The sequence below is a fragment of the Suncus etruscus genome, chromosome 7 (assembly GCF_024139225.1).
Source record: "Suncus etruscus isolate mSunEtr1 chromosome 7, mSunEtr1.pri.cur, whole genome shotgun sequence".
Lineage (NCBI taxonomy): Eukaryota > Metazoa > Chordata > Mammalia > Eulipotyphla > Soricidae > Suncus > Suncus etruscus.
In genome coordinates this window covers 124,167,644-124,186,935 of record NC_064854.1, presented here as the reverse complement: position 1 = coordinate 124,186,935, position 19,292 = coordinate 124,167,644, and the positions used below count along the sequence as shown (strand labels likewise).

The window sequence follows — 19,292 nt, the reverse complement described above, 5'->3', positions numbered from 1 at the left end:
TTTAAAATTGTTAAAGTAGTATCTGTTGTTTCATTTAAAATCATGTATTTAGAATGAATTTATTAACCAAACTCTTTTATGTTGAGTGTAGGTGTGTATGTGTGTGTGTGTGTGTGGGTGGGTGTGGGTGTGGGTGATGTTGTGGGTGGATGGGGTGTAGGTGTGACTGTGGGTGGGTAGTGCCATATCAGGGAGGGCACTAAGTATCTGCCTCACATTTGAGCCTTATCCCTGGCCCTCTAAATTCTTACTTTTGTTTTGGAACCATAGCTGGCAGTGCTTGGGGGAGGAGGGCCTACACATGGCTCTGTTCAGATGTCATTCCCAGTCGTGCTCTGGGGACCCTGTGATTCTGGGGATTTACCAGGGGTCTCTCACATGCATTTGCTCTAGTCAGTTATTCCGTATCCGTCCTTTCTTGCCATTGCTTGTTAATTATTTTTATTTTCGTGCCATACCTAGTGGTATACTGAGCTTACTTTTGCCTCTGTACTCAGAGGTCGCTCCTGGTAGGGATCAGGGAATGCTGAGTGCTGAGGATCGAATCCGGGTTGGCTGTATACAAGGCAAACCCCTACCTGTTATACTATCTCTCCTGCCCCCACCTTTTATTCTTGAATTAAATCCCTTTGAGAATAAATAAAGATAATGCATAAGCAGTGTTAAAGTGCTCATTTCTCTAACACACTTAACACACAGTCAAATCATTTGAAAGTAAAGTAAAATTAAAAAATATTTCACTTCTGAAATACAAGTCAGCAATTTTTTTTAGTTATTGTTTTTGGGCCACACTTGGTGGTGCTCAGGGGTTACTCCTGGCTTTGCACTCAGAAATTACTCCTGGCAGGCTCTGGGGACCATATGGGATGCAAGGAAACGGACCTGGGTTGGCTATATGCAAAGCAAACACCCTACTTACTCCCTGTGCTATTGCTCTGGCCCCATCAGCAATTTTTTTTTTTTTTTTTTTTTTTTTTTTTTGGTTTTTGGGCCACACCCGGTGACGCTCAGGGGTTACTCCTGGCTATGCGCTCAGAAGTCGCTCCTGGCTTGGGGGACCATATGGGACGCCGGGGGATTGAACCGCGGTTCGTCTCCTAGGCTAGCACAGGTAAGGCAGGCACCTTACCTCCAGCGCCACCGCCCGGCCCCATCAGCAATTTTTTTTAATTAAAAAAATACTTTTACAAGTTTTTCACAGCTGTATTTCAGCAATATCGCGACAGTGAATTAGGGCCGTTCCCACCACCAGTGTTGACCTTCCCCCATGGTCCCAGTACACATCCCCTACCTCCACCACTAACACCCTTGACTGCTAGCATTGGCAGGCCCATTTTGTGGATAGCTTGTCATAGTTTGAGTCACTTGGTTCTACTGTCACTGCCATTGGTTTGGGTATTTAGGGCCGATCATTTTTTATTTCTATTCTGTGCTCCTGGGACCATTTGGCTCCTGGGTCCCAATCTTTTTTTCCTAATTTGTTTGTGGGAGACACATAAATGGGAGGCAGAACCAGATGATACATGTTCTATGGTTCTGAAAAAATTAAAAGGTGGGCCCCTATCTAGCAGCTATAAATATAAAGAAGATTGAAAGGAAAAGAAAAAAAAGAAAAAGTGGAGAGGCAGATGTGGCAAGCAGGTTTTTGTTTGTTTTCTTCTGTTTTTGCATAAGCACAGTACATGTTGGGGATATTAGAAAGAAAAATTTCCTTGGCCTAAGAGAAAGGGTGTCTCTATCCTTGAAACATACTGTCATGAGACTGACTATAAACTCTGGGCTTGTTGTTTGTAAAACACCAAGGTCTTTCCTTTTTTTTTCCCCTTTTTTTTGTTTTTTTGGTGATGCTCGGGTTACTCCTGGCTTGGGGGTGGGGGGACCATATGGGATGCCGGGGGATGGAATCACGGTCTGTCCTAGGTTATCACGTGCAAGGCAAATGTTCTACCACTTGCGCCACTGCTCCGGCTCCCCACGGTTTTTCTTTATGGTGTCAGGAAAAGTTCTGTTCTGGTTGTCAGAGTCGTTCTTCTGTAATTAGAGATCTTGGTTTTTGCGCAGATCCTAGGATAAAGTCTTTCTTTGTGGTCCCAGGATAAGTTCTGCTCACTTGAGGTTGTAGTCGGTATTCTTTAATTAGGAATCTTGGGTTTTGTACAGATGATGGAAGGTCTTCTGATTTCATCTCACCGTTAGGTGGTAAGATAGGGCAACCTTCCCTTAGGTTGAGTTGTTGCTGCTTTCTTGTTTTAAAAACTTGTCTCAAAAAGAGCTGAAGAAATAGTAGTGTGGGGCCCGGAGAGATAGCACAGCGGCGTTTGCCTTGCAAACGGCAGATCCAGGACCAAAGGTGGTTGGTTCGAATCCCGGTGTCCCATATGGTCCCCCGTGCCTGCCAGGAGCTATTTCTGAGCAGACAGTCAGGAGTAACCCCTGAGCAATGCCGGGTGTGACCCAAAAACCAAAAAAACAAAAACAAAAACAAAAAAAAAAAAACAAAAAAAAAAAGAAATAGTAGTGTGTAGGTCACTTGCCTTCCATGTGGTAGCTTATATAGACCCTGAGAATTACCAGGAGTAATACAGAACCAAGAGTAGTTGGGTATGGTACAAACATAAAAAACCAAACCAAGCCAAATAAAAAGAACTAAATTTAAAAAAAAAATGTATAAGCATTCCTTTTACTTTTAAAAATAATAACTTTTTTGTTAAGTTTTTCCTGTGCCTATATCTTAGATATTAAACCCTTATACGGTTATCAAGTGAATAATTTCCATTCTGTGGACAGTCTTTGTATTCTGGTTATCATTTCCTTTTGCTGCAGAAGCTTCTTTTTGGGGAGATGGCTGCCATACCTGACAATGTACAGGTGTTTATTCCTGGCTCTGCACTCAGGATTCACTCCTGCTAGGCTTGGGGGAACATAATGGGCGTATATGTAATATATATATTGCTGGGGATCAAACAGCGTTGGCTGTGTGCATGGCAGAACACCCTATCTGCTGTAGTATGGCTTCAGCCCTCTTTTTCTCTTTTTTCTTTCGTCTACCAGAGATGCTCAGGAGTTACTCCTGGTTTTGAATTTAGGAATTACTTCTGGCAGTGCTCGGGAGACTATGTGGCATGTCAGGGATTGAACCCGTGTCTGCTGTATGCAAATTAAGCACCCTACCTATTGTACTATCACTCCAACCCACACCTGTGATTTCTTTTTACTTCTGTGCAACTTTCTATTCATCTTAGGAACAACCTGCTTTTGTTTGTTTTTGAGCCACACCCAGCTATGCTCTTGGTGGTGGTCAGAGAACGATATGGGATACTAGAGATCAGACCTGTGTTGGCCACATGCAAAGCAAGTGCTCTACCTGCTGCTGTACTCATTTTCTAGCCTCTATAATTTGCTCTTTTTTTTTTTTTTGGTTTTTGGGTCACACCTGGCAGTGCTCAGGGGTTATTCCTGGCTCCAGGCTCAGAAATTGCTCCTGGCAGGCACCGGGGACCATATGGGGTGCCGGGATTCGAACCGATGACCTCCTGCATGAAAGGCAAACGCCTTACCTCCATGCTATCTCTCCGGCCCCAATTTGCTCTTTTTTTAGTGTGTAAAGGAGAACTCACGTAGGGATTATATGTCTATTCAATTTTTCTATGTGTTCATGAATATTATGTAGATTATGCGTTTAAGACTTTGTTCATTACTTCCCCCTTTTGGGGGAAATCCTGGGAATCAAACCCAGAACTTCATGCATCAAAGCTAGTGCTTTCCCTCTGAGTTGCATCCCTAATTTAGGAATTTGTCCTTAATCATTTACGCATTCTGTGGTCATAGTATAGTTATTTATATAGTATTCTGTTTCCCATTTCTGTAAAAATTTTAGCAGTATCCACTACATATATTCCCTTGAATACCTCCAGTGGTCATACCTGAACAGAGCCAAGGAATAGCCCATGAGTATTGCTGGTTGTGAGTGATCCCAGAACCGTTTTATGTGTGTGTGTGTGTGTGTATACATGTGTGTGTGTATATGTGTATATATATATAAATATGTATACTTATTTTATGTATATACATAAATATATATATAAAATGGAGTACCAGGAGAGTAATTCAGCAAATTCAGTGGAGTGTTTCTCTTGCCTATGTGAGACCTAGAGTATTTTCTTTGGCACTCCTAACACTCCCCAAAAAATAAATTTAAAATATTGGGAGCCAGAGTGATAATACCATGAGTGGGTAGAGAGTTTGCCTTGCACATGGCTGACCCGGGATGGGCCCGGGTTTTATATTTGGCATCCCATATGGTCCCCTGAGCCAGAAGTGGTTTTCTTCTTACTTTTTAAACTTTATGTATTGATTGGTTTGTTGTTGGGCCACACCTAGCAGTGCTCAGGGGTTACCTCTGGCTCTGCACTCAGATATCACCCCTAGTAGGCTGGGGGACCATATGGGATGTGGGACTTGGACCAGGTCCCTCCCAGGTTGGCCGCATGTAAGGCAAATAGTCTACTGCTGTGCTATCTCTCTAGTCCCCAGGAGTGATTTCTTTCCTTTTTTTTTGGGGGGGGGGTTTGGGTCACACTGGGCAGCGCTCAGGGGTTACTCCTGGCTCTGTGCTCAGAAATTGCTCCTGACAGGCTCAGGGGATCACGTGGGATGCCGGGATTCGAATCACTGTCCTTCTGCATGCAAGGCAAATGCCTTACCTCCATGCTATCTCTCCGTGCCACTCCCCCAGTGATTTCTGAGTACAGAGCTAGGAGTAACACCTGGGTGCCATAGTATGTGGCCCAAAACCCAGAAAAAAACCAAAAAGACACCAAAATATTGTTGGGAGAGAGAGAAAAGAAAATACTGGGTTGGTTTTGTTTTTTTGGGGGGGAGGCATACCTGTTGATGTTTAGGACTTCTAGGTCTGCACTCAGGGATCACTCTTGGCATTGCTCAGGGGACCATGTGGTATGCTGGTTATAAAACCTGAGTCACCTGCTTGTAAGACAATTGTCTGAACTTTCTGGCCCCAAGAAAACAAAATATTAAAATCTTAATTATTTAATATTGAATATATTAATATTAAAATCTGAAAATTAAAGCTTGTGTTTATTATAAATCATTTGAGTATTTCAGAGCAAAAGAAGCCTAAACGGTCAGCAGGCACAAAAAATGGAAAGGAACACAGTTATGTATGCATGTATATTTTGAATTACCATTTTTATGTTTGAGGGATTATTCTCTTTACTTTAGGAAGGAATTGTTGAAAATCTTTTTAAATGGGCTAGAGAAGCTGATCAACCTTTGAGGACATATTCTACTGGATTATTAGGAGGCGCTATGGAAAATCAAGACATTGCTGCCAACTATAGGGATGAAAATTCACAGCTGGTAAGGACCATACTTGAATACATTTTTGTATAGTATTTTCAAGCTAATTTTTGTTATTTTTTATAATTATGTTGTGTTAGAGTGAACTTTAATTTCAGCATTTGAGGATGGGATGAATTTGTATTTATTTTTGGGGGTTTGGGCCACACCAGTTGCAAATGCTTAGGGACTAGTCAGTGCTGGGTTGGTTTTGGTGTTGATTGTGATCATGATTGGGGGTCAAACCTAGTCTTTCTGCATGTAAAGCATGTGCTCAATCCTTTGTTGTGTCTGTCTGATCTTAATTACTTTGCTTATGAGTTTTAATTTTCTTTTTTAGTATGAAATTAGCAAATTTTTTTTTTTTTCTTTTTAGTCTTTACTCAGTGATGCTCAGGGGTTGCTCCTGATTCTGTACTCAGGAATTACTTCTGGCAGTGCTCAGGAACCAAATGGGATGCTTGGGATTGAACCCAGGTTGGCTGTATATGCTCTATCTGTTGTGCTATATCTGTGACCCTGAAGTTACCAATTTCTTATCTTGTCAATTTATATCAGGAATAGGATCATATTCTTTGTCACTCCAACATTAGGATGAGAATTTTTACATAAACAGAAAAACAAAGAATTTTACAGTGTGTATATATATTTATATATGTATATTTGAATTGATTGTAAACATTTTACTGTACTTATTTTATTCTCCTCATCTAGTCTCTGTTTGCTTTGTTTTGTTTTTAATTTTATTTATTTATTTATTTATTTATTTGGTTTTTGGGTCAAACCTGGCAGCGCTCAGGGGTTACTCCTGGCTCTATGCTCAGAAATTGCTCCTGGCAGTCTCAGGGGACCATATGGGATGCCGGGATTCGAACCATTGACCTTCTGCATGCAAGGCAAACGCCTTACCTCCATGCTATCTCTCCGACCCTAATGTTTTGTTTTTATTTTTGTAAGAAGAAACTAGGGATATAATTCAGTGTTAGAGCACTAGCCTTGCATGTATGAGTGCCTTCCATCCCTGGCACTGTAAATAAAGCAAACACTTTTGGAGAGGGGGTCACACCCAGTGGAGCTCTGGGGTTACTCCTGGCTCTGCACTCAGAAGTCGTTCCTGGCAGGCTCTGGGGACCATATGGGATGCCGGGAAACGAACTAAGGTCCATTTCAGGTTGGCCGCGTGCAAGACAAATGCCCTACTGCTGTGCTATCACTCTAGCCCCAATAGTTTAGTTCTTTGTTCCATTCTTGACATTATTAAAAAGCAAAAAATTGCAAAATGTAATCAAACTAAAATAGCAAACAAAATAATTTAGTTCTTGATTCCATTCCTGGCACTATTAAACACCAAAACATGAAAAATGTAGTCAAACTGAATTATAAATGTTATCCTCCCTTTTTTGGTTATTTCTTTTTTTAAGAATCAGCACATCACTAAGATGAAGGGTTTGTTCAGGGGCTGGAGAAATAGCACAACGGTAGGGCATTTGCCTTACATTTAGCTGAACCAGGACGGACGATGGTTCGAATCTGGCATCCCCTATGGGACCCCGTGCCTTCCAGGAGTGATTTCTGAGTACAGAGCCAGGAGTAACCCCTGAGTGCTGCTGGGAGTGACACAGAAAACAAACACACAAAGAAAGGGTTTAGTCAAAAAATAAGTATTTGTGCCTGGTGTGGTAGTACACCCGATGTAGTATTTACCTTGCACACATCTGATCTCCCAAGCACTCTGAGTGCAGAGCCAGGAGTACTCCTGAGCATCACTGGATGTGGCCCCAAAACACACAAAACATGAAACAGTTACTTAAAAGCAAAATTAAAAATAGAAATGTATTTTTAAAATACATCTTATGTAATTATGAAATATAGATGACAATATTTAACTAATACATTAAAGCAAATAAAAGTTTAAGAAGCCTTAATTTTGATTTTAATCCATTTTTGTTTTGTTTTATTTTTTGGGGGGGAGTCACACCCGGTCAGCGCTCAGGGGTTACTCCTGGCTCTACACTCAGAAATCGATCCTGGCAGGCTCAGGGACCATATGGGATGCCAGGATTCGAACCACTGTCCTCCTGCATGCAAGGCAAACGTCTTATCTCCATGCTACCTCTCTGGCCCAATTTTGATTTTTTGGGTGTTTTTTTTTTTTTTTTTGGTTTTTGGGTCATACCCAGCAGTGCTCAGGGGCTACTCCTGGCTCTATGCTCAGAAATCGCTCCTAGCAGGCTCGGGGGATCATATGGGATGCCAGGATTTGAACCACCGTCCTTCTGCATGCAGGGCAAATGCCTTATCTCCATGTTATCTCTCTGGCCCAATTTTGATTTTTTATGATACTTTTGTCTGTCTGTTTTGAGCTGTATGTAATTGATGATGCTTAGGGCTTTCTCGATTATGCAATCAGGAATATCTCCTGATGGGTCTTGGTGAACCACATGGGATAACAGGAAATTTAACCTGTGTTGGATGTGTACAAAGCAAGTGTCTGCCTGAAGTACTGTCTTTTTGGCTCTTCAAAGATAACTTGCAAGACATGATGTCTAGTTCAACTTAATTCAGATATCTGTTTAGACTGTTGTGTATTTTGTGTATAACAATCTTGGTTTGGTTTTTCTGGGAAATTTTTTGGAGAATGGGGTTTTTGGTCACTGCTAATTTTGTCAATATATAATGTCATTGTATAATGTCCTAGATGGATAGGACTATGTCTTATATGCATAGTTTTAATGTATAGGACTCAAAGGTATTAAAAAACATAAAAAATAACGTATAGAACTCTTGTCAGCATATTTATCAAATCTTTATTATTGGGCTGGAGATGCAATGCAGAGGTTAAGGTGCTTATTTTGCATTTGGCTGTCCCTAGCTCAATTCCTGGCACTAGATAGTGGTCCCTGAGCAACTTCAGGAGAGTTTTTTTTTTTTTTAATTTTGGATTTTGGGTCACACCCAATGAGCACACCCAGGGTTTCCTCCTGGCTCTGTACTCAGAAATCGTTCCTGGTAGGCACGGGGACCATATGGGATGTCGGGATTCGAAACACTGTTCGTCCTGGATTGGCTGCGTGTGAGGCAAACACCCTACCACTGTACTGTTTCTCTGGCTGCAGAAGAGACTATTTTTTGTTATTATTTTTGGATCACACATGGCGGTACTCAGGGATTACTCCTGAAGGAGCTCAGGATTATGTGAGGTGCTGGGATTGAAACTTTATTGGCTGTATGTAAGGCAAGCCCTATTACTGTATTATCACTCGAGGCCCAAGAGTTCCTCTTTTTTTTTTTTTTGGTCACACTCAGTGACGCTCAGGGGTTGCTTCTGGCTGTGCACTCAGAAATCGCTCCTAGCTTGGGGGGCCATATGGGATGCCAGGGGATTGAACTGCGGTTCGTTCTAGGCTAGCGCCGGCAAGGCAGATGCCTTACTGCTTTGCGCCACCGCTCTGGCCCAAGAGTTACTCCTGTACATAGAACTAGGATTAGTTTCTCAGTACTGTCGGGTGTGGCCCTCAAATAGTCCCTAAACTACAAGGAAGTTTTTAGAAGAAATTTTATTAAAAATGCATAGAAGAGAAGTGTGGCTTCTACCAAAATCTGGGTTCCCCAACCTGGCTTGTAAATTATGTTGTAGGTCACCTGATTTATGCTTATCTTGCCACAAGTGTTAGAGTTGACTTGGTGAAATGGGTAGCTAGGAAAGTAGCTTTAACGGAAAGCTTAACGCAAGTTAGTTACTCATTAAAATGCTGGATTTGGTTAGGACTTGTGAAAATCTGCATTTAGCTCCTGTGTGGCTCTTGACTGTTGCCAACCGTTGGAATAAGTATTCAGTTCTCCTTATGTGGAAGCGAGAATCCTTTATTATGAAGTATTTAAATGATATTTAAGAGACTATATTTTCAATATCTCTTGACAGGTGGCAATAGTGCTTCGAAGACTGAGGGAGCTACAGCTTCAAGAAGTGACTTTGCGTCAGGAAAGCAAACGTCCTAGCCCACGGAAACCCTCTGAACCCCTTTTGCCTCTAGATGAAGAAGCTGTGGATATGGACTATGGTGATATGGCTGTAGATGGAGTGGACGGTGAACATGAAGTGGTCTCTGGGGACATGGAGATCTCCTTTCAGCTGGACTCAGGCCACAAGACCAGTAGCAGAGTGAACTCGGCAACCAAACCCGAGGAAGGAGGGTTGAGGAAACACAAATTAGCAAAGCAGGGTGACAGAGAGAACTTTAGAAAAGCTAAGCAGAAGTTAGGTTTTTCATCGTCTGATCCAGATCGAGTGTTTGTTGAATTATCTAATAGCAGCTGGTCAGAAATGTCTCCCTGGGTGATTGGCACCAATTATACCCTTTTCCCTATGACTCCTGCTATTGAGCAACGGCTTATTCTCCAATATTTGACTCCCCTAGGAGAATATCAGGAGGTAAGCTTATTGGGAAGAGTAGTGTTCACTCTTTGGGACTATTGTGCTTATTTTTAGAAAATCTTACAGTAGCATTTTGTACATTGATGAGTTTTTACTCTGAAAAGTAAACTTTGAAAAGTTTGTCCTAAATTGGTACAGTCTTATATATGCCACTTCAGACAAGTGTCTGTTTAATCAGTATATTATATGTTTATCTTCATAAGGATGTAAGGTGGTAAGAGGTATTTTGTACATTTTTCTGTCTTCCTAATGGAATAGGAATAAAATCAGATACTCAGACTATTTTGGTCTTGATTTCAGTTACTTCCCATATTCATGCAACTTGGATCACGGGAGCTGATGATGTTCTATATTGACCTGAAACAGACCAATGATGTCCTTTTGACATTTGAAGCACTTAAGGTAAACTAAGTCACAGCTATGTAATGGTTATGCCTATGTAATTTGGTGGTTAGCATCTCTAGGTTTTATTGCTCAGACACTGTTTTATTACTGTGATGTGCAAACATAACTATAAAGATTTTTTTTTTATTTGATTTGGGGGCCGTGACTGGCATTGCTTGAGAATTATTCCTACCTTTCTGCTTGAGATCTCTCCTCTCAGTTCTCAGGTGACCATTTGTGGTGCTGGAAAATAAGCCCTTCATGTTAAGTAACCACTCAGCTCGTTGAGCTATCCTTCAAGACATAATCCTTGATTGCTCAGCTTTCTCTTCTAATAGAACTTTCTTTGGTAGATATGTTTTATATTTGCTATTCAGTGCATTGTCTGCTGTTCACTGGTGAACAAAGTCTCTCAAACACATTGAAATATTTTTGGGGAGGATTTAAATCATGCCTAGTGCTGTGATTGATTAAGAATTATGTAATGCCAGTGATTGAACTGGAGTCAGCTGCATGCAAGACAAATGCCTTAATCCTTGTGCTATGTCTCCTAAGGCACTGAATACTTTTTTTTGTTTTTGATTTACAACTGGTGGTGCTCATGGATTACTTCTAGGTCTCTGCTCACTCCTGGGTGTAATACTGGGAATTGAATTGGGGTCAGCTGTGTGCAAGGCAGGAGACTTAGCTGTTGTACTGTGCTGTCAACATCGTGTATTTGGAGTTCTAGGATCTGTGTACCTGAGAGTTTCATGGACTTGGTATTCTTCAGAGACTAGCTGTAATGCTGGACCATTTGTAAGCAGTGGTCCTCAAAACTTTTTAAACGGGCCCAGTTCACTGTCCCTCGGACCGTTGGAGGGCCAGACTATATAGTAAGAACAAAAACCTTGAACAAATTCCTATGCACACTGCATATATCTTATTTTGAACTGAAGAAGCGAAACGGGAACAAATACAATGTGTGGCCTATGGGCTGTAGCTTTTGAGGACCACTGATTTATGTGTTACTAGGCCTGCTCTTCTCCCAGAGTTTCAGCCCAAAAAGTTATAGCAGCTTGACTTGCATCTCTTCTAAGATTAGTCATGAAGCTGTATAGCTGGGTTGATGCTTCTATATTTGCAAATTAGTGTTTTATTTCTAGCCTCTCTGTCTCGTTTGTTTGTTTGGGTTACACCCAGCATTGACGAGGTGCCACTTCTGACTCAGTGCTCAGGTCATTCCTGCTCTCTCCCTGATTCTTCATTTGTGATTTCCTTGTTCTGTACCTTGGGCCTTTGTTAGCACTTAGAGACGTTGGTATGAGAAGCAGTAGGGGGAGCTCTAGTTTTCCTGTGGTCCTGTTCACATGGACCTGGGTTCAGTCATCGAGCAGCCTGCAGCTGGAGATCTTTTCCTGTGTGAAAGTGCTAACAGGGTCAGAGATGCGATTCAAATTGTAGGCCTTGCATGTGTGAGGTTCTAGGTTCGATTTCTGGCTCAACATTTCGCTGCCTCTCCTCCAATCCTAAACCAGCACTGACAGGAGTGTCTTAGTGACCCTTGAGTACTGATAGGAGGAATGCATTACCCTTAGACCCCTCCCTCAGTTGCCCAGGAGATGAGGGGGCGTACTAGGAGAGACTCACCGTTAGTTGAGTATGAAATTAACAAAGCTTGAAAGATAATTTTTGTGGGGGTTTTGGGCCACCTGGTGGCGCTCTGAGGTTACTCCTGGCTCTGCACTCAGAAATTACTCCTGATGGGCTTAAGGGACCGTATGGAATGCTGGGGATCAAACCTGGGTCAGCTGCATGCAAGACAAATGCCCTACCTGCTGTACTATCTCTGGCCCCAAAAGAAATTTTTAAAGGCCTAAAGTGATTAGTTCTAAAAGTTTTCATAATTGGCTGAAGATTGTTCATTGAGGATACATTGAAAATTGACTTAAAAGGACACTTGGGGGTAGGAGTGTAGCTCGGTGGTTCCTGAAAAACACACACAGTAGTACCCTAAACACTATTGTGAACAACTCCTGAGCACCACACCAGGAATAGCCCTAGAATACCACTCTGGGTGTGGCATTTATGTATAGTATTTATGTGGGTATGTATGTGTTATTGTCTATCTTTTCCCCTCCAAAAACAGATGAAGTTTGAAATTTTTTTTTTTTTTTTTGTATGATGAGTCTTTGATCAGTAACTGAACTAAAACTCTAGTGGAGAGCTGATTTTATTAGAGAATTAAAATGGGAAGAATGACAGTTCTTTTTGTTTGTTTTTTTTTTGCGTTGGGTTTTGGGCCACTTTCGTTGATGCTCAGAAATCGCTCCTGGCTTAGGGACTATATGGGACAACTGAAGATACTAGGTTAGCACATGTAAGGCAAACATCCTACCATCTGCACCACCGCTCTGGCTCCAGAATGACAGTTTCTTAAGGGAAACTATAATAAAATGTAGCAGTCTTTTTCATTTCTTTTTTTTTTTTTTTCCATTTCTTTTCACTTTCACATAAACTTTTGTGTAAGGAGGCTGGAGCGATAGCACAGTGGTAGGGTGTTTGCCTTGCACTCGACCAACAAAGGATGGACCTGGTTCGATTCCCTGCATCCCATATGGTCCCCGTGCCTACCAGGATCGATTTCTGAGCACAGAGCCAGGAGTAACCCCTGAGCCCTGTCAGGGGTGACCTTCCCCCCCCCTCCCAAAAAAAAACAAACCCATTGTTTAAGAAGGAAATGTGAACTCAACATTGGTGGTTCGTTTCTCTAAAGCAATATTGGCTTTACTTTTGTGTGAGGGAAGCTTTCTGCTTTAAAGATTTCTTCTATCTAGCTTAATATCTTGTGAAGAGATTATGTGATTGTTCTATATTATTTCTATAGTAACATATATCCTCTTTATTTAGCATCTAGCATCTCTCCTGCTCCATAACAAGTTTGCCACAGAATTTGTTGCCCATGGGGGAGTACAGAAATTACTGGAAATTCCTCGTCCTTCTATGGCTGCAACTGGTGTATCCATGTGCTTGTATTACCTTTCCTACAACCAGGATGCTATGGAAAGAGTAAGTATAGCTATTCAGGTATATGGGAAGGGGATTGGGTGGGGGAATACTGTAGCATATTCACAGAACTTTTACTTTATCAAAATTTTTTTAGGGGCTGGAGAGATAGCACAGCAGTAGGGCATTTGCCTTGCATGTGGTCGACCTGGGATGGACCCAGGTTCGATTTCTGGCATCTTATAGGTCCCCTGAGCCTGCCAGGAGCGATTTCTGAGTGCAGAGCCAGGAGCATCCCCTGAGCGCCACCAGGTGTGGCCCCAAACCTCCCCCCGAATTCTTTAATATTGTGAATTAAACCCAGGGCCGCACACATGCAAGACATATTCGACCATTGAGAGAAGGGAAGGAGAATGGAGAAAAAAAAGAGAAATGAGTAGCATGTTCAGGAGAGAGCTAGGGCTTCTCCCAAAGTGGAGAAAGCCCTGATATATAGTCCAGCCTGAAAGTATGAAAGTACAAATCTTGGGAGAGGGAATGCAGGCAGCATGTGCTTGGGCATCATGTACCCAGGCAACACATGAGTCTTTATTTTTTTTTATAAAAACAACAGATTATGTGTGCTACCAATTTTGGTAATTTATGATGGAGATAGTAAATCATTCCAGGAATCTCAAGGCTTCAATGATTTTCCAATTGGTTCTGTGTTCCTTTAAGATTTTTTTTTTTACAGGCCGGAGAGATAGCATGGAGGTAAGGCATTTGCCTTGCAATCAGAAGGTTGGTGGTTCAAATCCCGGCATCCCATATGGTTCCCCGAGCCTGCCAGGAGCTATTTCTGAGTGTAGAGCCAGGAGTAACCCCTGAGCGCCGCCGGGTGTGATCCCAAAACCAAAAACCAGCTAAAAAAGACCCCAGGAGAAACACCCCAAGACACATCCTAGTCACAATGATGAATCCCACAGATAGAGATAGAATACTGCAAGCAGCAAGATCAAAAAGGGAAATTACATTCCAGGGAGCATCCTTAAAATTTACAGCAGACCTGTCACTAGAAACACTAAAGGCCAAAAGGCAGTGGTGGGATACAGTGACAAAACTCAATGAAATAAATGCTTCGCCAAGAATACTGCACCCAGCAAAAACAGTTTCAGGTTTGAAGGAAGTATACATGGCTTCACAGATAAACAACAGCTCAAAAACTTTACAGACTCAAAACCAGCCTTAAAAGAAAAACTGAAAGATCTATTCTAAAGACAAGACAGAACAAAAAACACCAAACTTCTACACAAAGATGGCAATAAATCCCATGATAATTATTTCTCTCAATGTCAATGGACTAAATGCACCTGTTAAGAGGCACAGAGTGGCGAAATGGATCAAAAAACTGAAGCCAACCTTCTGCTGCCTACAAGAAACACACCTGAATAGTCAGAATAAACATAGACTCAAAATCAAAGGCTGGAGGAAAATCATTCAAGCAAACAACATCCTTAAAAAAGCAGGATTGGCCATACTAATATCAGATGAGACAAACTTTGTACTCAGAAAAGTTGTAAGGGACAAAGATGGATATTATGTACTAATCAAGGGATATGTACAGCAGGAAGAAATCACTCTCCTAAACATATACGTACCCATTGAGGGACCAGCAAAGAATTTAATACAATTGTTGACAAATCTGAAAAAGGATATCAATAATAACACAATAATTGTGGGAGACCTCAACACAGGCTTGTCAACACTTGATAGGTCAACTAAATTGAAACCCAACAAAACTATACTAGACCTGAAAAGAGGAATGGAAGAAAGAGGCCTAGTAGATATATATAGGACACTCCATCCTCAGAAACCTGGATACACATTCTTTTCCAACGTACACGGATCATTCTCCAGGATAGACCACATGCTGGCACATAAAACATACCTCCATAAAATCAGGAAGATAGAAATTTTGCGGGCTACCTTTGCTGATCACAAGGCTCTGAAGTTAGATGTGAACTACAAAGGGACACAGAAGAAAAAATTTAACACCTGGAAATTAAACAGTCTATTACTGAACAACCAGTGGGTCTGAGATGAAATCAAAGAAGAAATCAAAAATTTCCTGGAAACAAACGACAATGAAAACACAAACTATCAGAACCTATGCGATACAGCAAAAGCGGTACTGAGAGGAAAATTTATAGCTTTGCAACCACACATCAGGAAGGAAGAAGGAGCATACATGAATAGCTTAATGACACAGCTTATAGAATTAGAAAATGATCAACAAAAGAAACTAAAAATAGGGAGACAGAAGGAAATAACAAAGCTGAGAGCAGAAATCAATGAAATGGAAACCCAAAAAACAATCCGAAAGATCAACGAAAGCAGAAGTTGGTTCTTTGAAAAAATAAACAAGATTGATAGACCATTGGCAAAACTCACAAAGCAAAAGAGAGAGAGAAACTTGATAACGTGTATTAGAAATGAAAAGGGGGAGATCACTACAGATACTGCAGAGATTCAAAGGGTATTCAGAGAATACTTTGAGAGAAACTATGCCACTAAATATGAGAACCTGGACGAAATGGATAAATTTCTGAACTCATATAACCTTCCACGGTTGAATAAAGAAGATGTATCATATCTAAACACCCCATTCACTATTGAGGAAATTAAAACCGTAATCAAAAATTTGCCCAAAAACAAAAGCCCAGGCCCTGATGGATTCACGAATGAATTCTTTCAAGAGGAACTACTACCAATCCTGGCCAGGCTCTTTTATGAAATCAAAAAAACAGGAACACTTCCAAATAGCTTTTATGAAGCCAACATCACCTTAATACCATAACTAGATAGAGATGCTGCCAAAAAAAGAAAATTACAGAACAATATCCCTGATGAACACAGATGCAAAGATCCTCAACAAAATCCTGGCGAACAGGATCCAGTGCCTCATCAAGAAGATCATTCACTTTGATTAAGTAGGTTTCATCCCAGGAATGCAAGGATGGTTTAACATCTGTAAATCTATCAACATAATACACAACATAAACAACAAGAAAAATAAATATCACTTGGTCATATCAATAGACGCAGAAAAAGAATTTGATAAGGTTCAACACCCATTCTTGATGAAAACTCTCATCAAAAGGAACCTTTCTCAATATAGTTAAGGCCATCTACCACAAGCCAGTGGCAAATATTATCCTCAATGGAGAAAGATTAAAAGCCTTCCCTCTAAATTCTGGTACAAGACAAGGCTGTCCTCTCTTACCACTCCTATTCAACATAGTACTGGAAGTACTTGCTATAGCGTTTAGGCAAGAAAAAGATATCAAGGGAATCCAGATAGGAAAGGAAGAAGTCAAGCTCTCACTGTTTGCAGATGACATGATACTCTACTTAGAAAACCTTAAAGACTCTACCAAAAAGCTTCTAGAAATAATAAATTCAAAGTGGCAAAGTGGCAGGCTACAAAATTAACACACAAAAATCAATGGCCTTTTTATACACTAATAATGATAGGGAAGAAATGGACATTAAGAGAACAATCCCATTCACATTAGTGCTAGACAAACTCAAATATCTTGGAGTCAACCTGACTAAAGATGTGAAGGATCTGTACAAAGAAAACTATAAAACACTGCTCCAAGAAATAAGAGAGGCAAGTGGAAATGGAAACACATACCCTGCTCGTGGATTGGCAGGATCAACATCATTAAAATGGCAGTACTTGGGGCCCAGAGAGATAGCACAGCGGTGTTTGCCTTGCAAGCAGCTGATCCAGGACCAAAGGTGGTTGGTTTGAATCCCGGTGTCCCATATGGTCCCCAGTTCCTGCCAGGAGCTATTTCTTTTTTTTTTTTTTTTTTTGGTTTTTGGGCCACACCCGGTGACGCTCAGGGGTTACTCCTGGCTATGCGCTCAGAAGTCGCTCCTGGCTTGGGGGACCATATGGGACGCCGGGGGATCGAACCGCGGTCCGTCTCCTAGGCTAGCGCAGGTAAGGCAGGCACCTTACCTCGAGCGCCACCGCCCGGCCCCCCAGGAGCTATTTCTGAGCGGACATCCAGGAGTAACCCTTGAGCAACTCCGGGTGTGGCCCAAAAAACAAAACAAAAAAAAATGGCAATACTTCCAAAAGCATTGTACAGATTTAATGCGATTCCTCTAAAGATACCCATGACATTCTTCAAAGTAGTGGATCAAACACTTCTGAAATTCATTTGGAACAATAAACAACCTCGATAGCTAAAGTACTCCTTGGGAAAAGGAATATGGGAGGCATTACTTTCCCCAATTTTAAGCTGTATTACAAAGCAATAGTTACAAAAACAGCATGGTATTGGAATACAGACAGACCCTCAGATTAATGGAATAGGCTTGAGTACTCAGAGAATGTTCCTCAGACATATAACCACCTAGTTTTTGATAAAGGAGCAAGAAATCCTAAATGGAGCAAGGAAAGCCTATTCAACAAGTGGTGTTGGCACAACTGGTTAGCCACTTGCAAAAATGTGAACTCAGACCCCCAGCTAACACCATGTACAAAGGTAAAATCCAAATGGATTAAAGACCTTGATATCAGATCTGAAACTATAAGGTATATAGAACAACGTGTAGGTGAAACACTCCAGGACATTGAGACTAAAGGCATCTTTAAGGAGACAGCACTTTCCAAACCAGTGGAAGCAGAGATAAACAGATGGGACTATATTAAGCTGAGAAGCTTCTGCATCTCAAAGGATATAGTGTCTAGAATACAAAGGCCACCCACTGAGTGGGAGAAATTATTCACCCAATACTCATCAGATAAAGGACTAATATCCAAAATTTACAAGGTACTGACAGAACTATACAAGAAAAAAGCAACCCCATCAAAAAATGGGGAGAAGAAATGAACAAATACTTTGAAAAAGAAGAAAGGCAAATGGCCAAAAGGCACATGAAAATATGTTCAACATCACTAATTGTCAGAGAGATGCAAATCAAAACTACTATGAGGTACCACCTCACACCACTGAGATTGGCACACATCACAAAAAAGGAAAACAAGCAGTGCTGGCAGGGATGTGGAGAGAAAGGAACTCTTTTTCACTGCTGGTGGGAATGCCGTCTAGTACAACCTTTATGGAAAGCCATATGGAGATTCCTTTACAAACTGGAAATTGAGCTTCCATACGATCCAGCTATACCACTCCTAGGAATATACCCGAGGAACACAAAAATACAATACAAAAAAATCCCTTCCTTACACCTATATTCATGGCAGTGCTATTTACAATAGCCAGACTATGGAAATAACCAAGATGCCCTTCAACAGATGAGTGGCTAAAGAAACTGTGGTACATATACACAATGGAATACCATGCAGCCATCAGAAGAGATGAAGTCATGAAATTTTCCTATACATGGATATACATGGAATCTATTATGCTGAGTGAAGTAAGTGAGAGGGAGAGAGAAAGATGCAGAATGGTTTCACTCATCTATGGGTTTTAAGAAAAATGAAAGACATTTTTAACAGTATCTCAGATACAAGAGAGATGAGGGAAGTAGAAAGCCTGTCTCGAGTAGAGGTGTGGGGGGGGTGGGGAGGAGGGAGATCTGGGAAATTGGTGGTGGAAATGTTGCACTGGTGAAGGGAGGTGTTCTTTACATGACTGTAATTATACAACTATAATCATATTTGTAATCATGGTGTTTAAATAAAGATAATTATAAAAAAAGACTTTTTTAAAAAAAATCACCAGGAGATAATTAAAATTTGTTGATAGTATAATGTTCCAACACCCACTACTTTACCAGTGTTCATTTTCTGCCCTCAGTTTCCCTTTTCCCTCCTCCCCTTGCTCCTCACCCCTTTTCCCCCTTTTTTCTTTTTGGGCACTGTGGTTTGCAGTACTGTTGCTGAAAGGGGTATCGTTTCAGTACCTAGTTCTTGTCCAGAATGACTATTTCCAACTATTATTGCCCTTAAGACTTTTAAATTTACTCAGAACTATTAATATCATTATAAATCAAAGTGCTTAAAAGAATAAAGCTTTAGTTTAGCAATTTTAAAATGTACAGGTAATGGTTTCCTAAACTAGCCTTTTTTGAGGGGGGCACTATTCCCAGCAGTACTGAGGGGCACTCTAAG

General features: G+C 41.1%; 1 protein-coding gene across 1 annotated transcript in view; it reads left to right on the top strand.

The window, feature by feature from the left end:
* The window catches only part of DCAF1 (DDB1 and CUL4 associated factor 1), a 92,971-nt gene that overhangs the window by 25,944 nt on the left and 47,735 nt on the right, over nt 1-19,292 (top strand). Inside the window, exons 5-8 of the mRNA XM_049776682.1 lie at nt 5,242-5,379; nt 9,281-9,790; nt 10,094-10,195; nt 13,067-13,225. Coding sequence (XP_049632639.1) covers nt 5,242-5,379; nt 9,281-9,790; nt 10,094-10,195; nt 13,067-13,225 — 909 coding nt within the window. The remainder of the gene's footprint in view (nt 1-5,241; nt 5,380-9,280; nt 9,791-10,093; nt 10,196-13,066; nt 13,226-19,292) is intronic.